Here is a 5,559-nt window from a genome sequence, read left to right as displayed (position 1 = left end):
GGATTTTATTTAGCATTATTGGCTGAGTTCCCTGTTCTTTGAATTCAAATCTCACCTCTGCCACTTGCCAGCTTTGTGACCTTGGAGGGGGAGACCTCAGTTTCCTCCTTTGTAAAATGCTGGGATTTCACCAGAGGACCTCTGAAGTCTTTCTACTCTAGATCAAGGATTCTAGACTGAGTCTCTTCAAGAATCTCTGAATGACAACTGTGGGCACAGCCACACTTACTCTGACTGAGGTCAATAGAGGGCCGCTAGGGGCCGCCATAGTGCACAGCACCCTGGGTCTAGAGTCAGGAAGACCTATCTTCATGAGTTCAAACCTACCTCAGATACTTATTCACTGTGTGACCCTGGGCAAGTCACTTCACCCTGTTTGCCTCAGTTTCCTCATCTGTAAAATAAGCTGGAGAAGGAAATGACAAACCACTCCAGTATCTCTTCCAAGAAAAGCCCAAATGGGGTCATGAAGAGTTAGAGAAAACTGAACAACAACTCATCAAGGTCTTTAGAACTTAGCCTAGCACCCGTGATGGCCTCAGAGAAGACTTACCTGCTACCCCAGGCAATAGGAATCATTGGGTTCAACTCTGAGAAGCTGTAGCTCAGCACTGAGAGGAAAAGAATATAGAGTAAGGGCGTTCCACACCCGCTCTGTTAACTAAGCCTTATTTAGCAGGGAAACATCCCCTTGGAGCAATCCTTATCAGTTGTCTTAGGTTTACTGTTCCATCTCCCAGAGAATAGGGAGCTACTCGGCTTCTATGACTGTAATTAATAAAAACAGTAATCTTATCTGTTTGGAAATTTCAAATAAACGAGTTGAATAAATTGATTCCTAGGGATCGTAGGCTCACAGAAAAGTAGGGGGAATGTTAATGATTCTCTAGTCCAATTTCAGTCTTTTCATCTCTTTGTGACCCAATTTGGAGTTTTCTTGGCAGAGAAGCTGGAGTGGTTTGCCATTTTCTTCCTCAGCTCATTTTACAGATAAGGAAACTGAGGCAAACAGAGTTAAATGACTTGCCCAGAGTCACACAGCTTGTGTCTGAGGTTGTATTTGAACTTATGATGAGGAGTATTCCTGACTCCAGGCCCAGCTCTCTATCCACTGAGCCATCAAGCTGACCTATATATGGGGAAACTGAGGCCTGAAAGAGAGGAATGATTTCCTCAAGGTCCCAGAGGAAGTAGACAGTAGCACTGGCTTTTGAACTCAGGTCCTCTACCTCCAGCTCCAGTGTTTCCCTCTGTACCAGGGTTCCTTCTCAATGTGCCACATTTGCATTTGCGCTTGGCCCAGAAGGATTCTCCAGCTCTTACTAGTGGTTTAAAATAGAGTTTATTTTAGGATTCTCCCACCCTAAATGCTGGTGATGAGGAAGGCACACTTCATTGCATCATTCCATTGAGAGTCTTACAAAGCCTGCTCTTTCTCATGCTGCACCATCTCTGTCCTGGGCTTCCGCCTAGTATTTTCCCAGGAGTCCGGGAGGCAGTACTCCCTCAGACTGTCTTTGAAACAGCAGACCTGGACCTCTCTCCCCTGGTGTTCCACAGCTTCTCAAACAAACAGAGACAGCATTTGTGAGAATCTGGGCCTGGTGGGAATAGCTCAACAGGGACGGACACTGTCCCAGACTCTCTTTCTGCCACGCACCCAAGAGTGCTCTGGTAACATCAAATGGCCCAGAGACCCAGTCTGGGAACAAGGGGGGTCTCATCAGTGTTGAAAGTGGCCCACTTCCTCTGGGGCTGAAAGGACTCAGTTGAGTCACACATCTGAGCAGCCCTTAGGGCCAGTACAGGAAAACAAAAAAGAAGGGAAGAAAGTTTAGCTTGAATGTCTAAGTGAAAGGATGTTTGAACCGTCCCTCTAAGGTTCCTCCATGATCTCAGCAGTTCCCACTGCACCCAAGGGAATCAGAAAATTGAAGACACATGAGCCCAGTGAATAAAGGGAACTGAAGACAGAAGGAGGAGGAGGAGGACAGACAGATCAGTGCCAAGCCACACTCAACAACCAGTTTTTGAGCCGAGGCGGGGGAGGGGGAATATTAGAGCTTCTCACAAGCATTCCCAGGCTCATCCATCTGGAGTAGTTAGTCGGTCAGTCAGTCAGTTGACAAGTGACTACCACACAAGCCAAAGCTTATTTCACCTCTTAGCTTCCTATCTTCAGAATGGAGGAGGAGGTGGGGAGCTTCATGGGTCTGCACCTGGCATTCCTGGCTGCCTGGGAGGGCTCCAGGTCTGTAGTAATTGCTGGACACAGAGACAGATGATGACATCCCAGGGCACCTCCGCTCCAGAAGATTCCTCCTGCTCTCCAAAGTCCCTGGTCCACCAGTGACAGTAGGCTTGGCTCAGAAGGTGCTCCACCTGGCAGTGGAGCAGGGGATAGCTGGCACGAGATCCAAACAGGTGATGGATGTACTTGAGGACAGAGGAGCATGCACACTGCCAACCTGCAATGTAAGGAGGACTTGGCCAAGGGCAGCTCCAGGTCTGGGGCTAGGTCCCCATCAGCTGGGAAGGAGGCCACCCCCCAGGACAGAGGGTGGGAGCCAGACTGTGTGGGATAGAGTGGAACAGAATGGAATGTGGTTCTGAGTTTTCTAAGGAGCAGAGGAGAACATAAGCACCCTGAGGGCAGGGACTACTTCACCTTTGTTTTTGTAACCCTAGGACCTAGCCCTGTGTTTGGCACCCAAGGTCCTTTAATAGATGTTTAATGACCAGCTTTGTGATGTATTCGTTCAGTTAACAGTGGGTAAGAACACTGGTCTTGGAAACAGGGAGACCTGAGTTCAATTCTAGACTCAGATATTTTTAACTGTGTGACCCTGGGCAATTCACTTAACTACTGCCTGCTTCAGTTTCCTATATGTCGAAAGGGGTTAATAATTGCACCTAGCTTCCGGAGTTGTTGTGGGAATAAAATGGGATACTATTTGCAAAGTGTTTTGCAAACCTTATAACACTGTCTAAATGCTAATGCCACAAAAGATGGTTTCTGACATCTCTTTCCACTCTAAAAAGTCTATAATTCTTTGACTGTGTGATTCTAAAGTCAACCAAAGATCCCACTGGGGTTTTTGACCACCATGTCACATTATTGACTCCTCCGATTTTTCAGTCCCTTGAAAACCACAGATGTCTTTCCCCATAAAATGTCTTCTAGTTCTGACTAGCCCTCAGTTCTGATCTTTGAAAGTAACAACCAGAAATCAGATGTTTATCACAACAGATCCTAGATTCGGGCTCCGGAAGGTCATTCTTTGGAATCCTAAGTCTAATGGAGCTGCAGTTTTTGATGAAACTGAACTAGAAAGGATTCAAAACTGTGGTGGTTGAATAGAAAGCTGGTAAATTGGATCAAATATTGTTGTGCAAATTTAATTATCTTTTCCTGAGCTTAAAAAAAAAGGGAGTTGTAATTGGTTGGTGAAGGACTTTCCAGTAAATCACCAAGTTCCTACTGGCTTTCTGAGCTAGCTCTCTTTTTGGACTAGCTGCCCAAAGCGTGCCTTCCATCAAGCTGGGCATAGGGGTATACTCCACTCCTTGTGGAAGCAGAGACCCAGGGACATCAGCATGAGGCCAAGGCTGAGGATGCTACAGCACGGAGAGGGAGAGAGCAGGGGAGGGTTGGAAATGGGAGGAACTCTTCCCAGCCATGGGAGGGAGATAACATGGGATAATGACAAGAGCCCAGGAATGTGGTCAGAGAACCTCTTGGCCCTGCCACCCACTACCCGGGCAAGTTATTCATCATTCCAGGCCTTGGGTTTCCAAACTATAAAATGAAGGGGCTGGATCAGATGGCATCTGAGGTCACTTATGATCCTGTAACAGTTTCTAATTTTTACTAATTATCCTATCCACTTAGTTGATAAGGTCTAGATTTTTTTTTCTTCTAAACTATCAAAGTACTAAAAATGGAGCCAGCACCCTCTAAATTCAGCACTCTGGGGCCAACGTCTGGTTATACCATCCTAGTTATTTCTCTGTGTTTCTTCAGACTCATTATCACCAGCTTCTGCTATTTTCAACTCACAACAACCTAATATCTCACCAGTGACTACTAAGAAATGTGGGCAAGCCCATTAAAAGAAAGGGCAGAAAAAACAACTATCCACTAGCAGCTACTCCCTCTCTCCCCAAACTTGACAGTCTTTTAGATTTTGGTTCTAATTTTAAATACGCTAGAAACAGAGGAACCACTTACTGGTCTTCTGGGGCAAGACAACTGGAAGGAGCTGAAGGGATAGAATGATGCTCCTGAGCCACTCCAGGTACTCTGGCATGCTCCTCTCGGGTTGAGGCATCTTTGGTTAGTTAGCCAGAAAAACTTCGGGGCCAGCCCCGCTGGGCCACAGAGCTGTTTGGCAGCCATGGCCCCTGTAGGGAATTGAATCATGCTGTTGTACAATTCCAAGATTACTGCCGGTTCCTGGGGGGGCAAGCCAGCTAGCTGCCTGTCCTTCTGGTCTCTGGAAAGCTGCTCTCCAAATTCACAGTTGATGCCCTTCTCCATGAAATGAGCGAAGGTTTCACAGCAGAGCTTAGCAGCTGGAGGTGAATAGCAGACCAGCCATCTCACTGCCTTCTGTACCTAGAGGGGCAAGCACCAAGCAAGGGCAGAAAAGTCCAGTCAGCTTTGAGACCGACAGAGAAGGAATCTCAGAAGCCCCTTTGTCCAATCTGCTCCTGAGCAAGAATCACCCTCCAGCACTCAACTAGTAGTCAGCGAGCCTTTGTCAAGAGGGACCCACTGCCTCTGAAAGCCATCCATTTTACTGTGGAATAGCTGTCATTTCAGCAAGTTTTCTTCCTGACATGCAGGCAACTGGATGGGGCATTGAGTCAGGAAGACCTGAGCTCAAATCTGGTCTCAGACACTAACTAGCTGTGTGACCCTAGGCAAGTCACTTAATCTCTGTTTGCTTTAGTTTCCTCCTCTGTAAAATAGGGATAATATTATAGCACCTCCCTCCAGGGTTGTTGTGAGGATCAAATGAAATCATAATTGTAAAGCACTTAGCACAGTGCCGGGCACAAAGGGAGTGTCATATAAATGTTGTTGATAATGATGTTATTAAACCAACATTTGTGTTCTGTAACCATCCCCCATAACTCCTAGTTCTACAGTCTAAAACTGTGCAGAATTTAATCCCTCTTCCACATAACAGTCTTTCAAACACTGGAAAACCATCATGTCTTCCCTCTCATTCCAAATCCTCTCTTGCTTTCAAGTGAGGCTCTGCCTCCATAGACTGGGGATTGTCATATGGACGTAGCTCTTCCCAAGTTGCTTGTGTTGGGGTTATGAGATAAAAAAAAAAAAGATGAAAACGATCCCCAGACCCCTCATGATGTGCAGGTGTCTCTGAGACAAAGGTTTCATCATCAGGTATTCTTTTTTTAGCTTTCTTGGTGCCTGTTCATAGGAGGATCTCACAACCCAAGTGGCCATGGAATGTAGACTCAGGTCTTCTAACTTTACCTGGTCGGACCCTTCCAAGTCTTGAATGCAGCACGGGATCCTGAGGATGG

The 5,559-nt window shown here is 46.4% G+C and overlaps 1 protein-coding gene across 1 annotated transcript; it reads right to left on the bottom strand.

The window, feature by feature from the left end:
- Nucleotides 1-1,377: 1,377 nt before the first annotated feature.
- LOC114040261 (germinal-center associated nuclear protein-like) lies at nt 1,378-4,540 on the bottom strand. The gene is made up of 3 exons (XM_027858299.1): nt 4,232-4,540; nt 2,220-2,468; nt 1,378-1,560 (listed from the first exon to the last, which is right to left on the bottom strand). The coding sequence occupies exons 1-3, from the start codon at nt 4,329-4,331 to the stop codon at nt 1,418-1,420; spliced, it is 492 nt and encodes a 163-aa protein (XP_027714100.1). The 5' UTR covers nt 4,332-4,540; the 3' UTR covers nt 1,378-1,417.
- Between the last annotated feature and the right edge of the window lie 1,019 nt (nt 4,541-5,559).

The sequence above is a fragment of the Vombatus ursinus genome, unplaced genomic scaffold (genome assembly GCF_900497805.2).
Source record: "Vombatus ursinus unplaced genomic scaffold, bare-nosed wombat genome assembly UNPS02012901.1, whole genome shotgun sequence".
Lineage (NCBI taxonomy): Eukaryota > Metazoa > Chordata > Mammalia > Diprotodontia > Vombatidae > Vombatus > Vombatus ursinus.
This window is presented reverse-complemented; position numbering and strand designations above follow the sequence as displayed.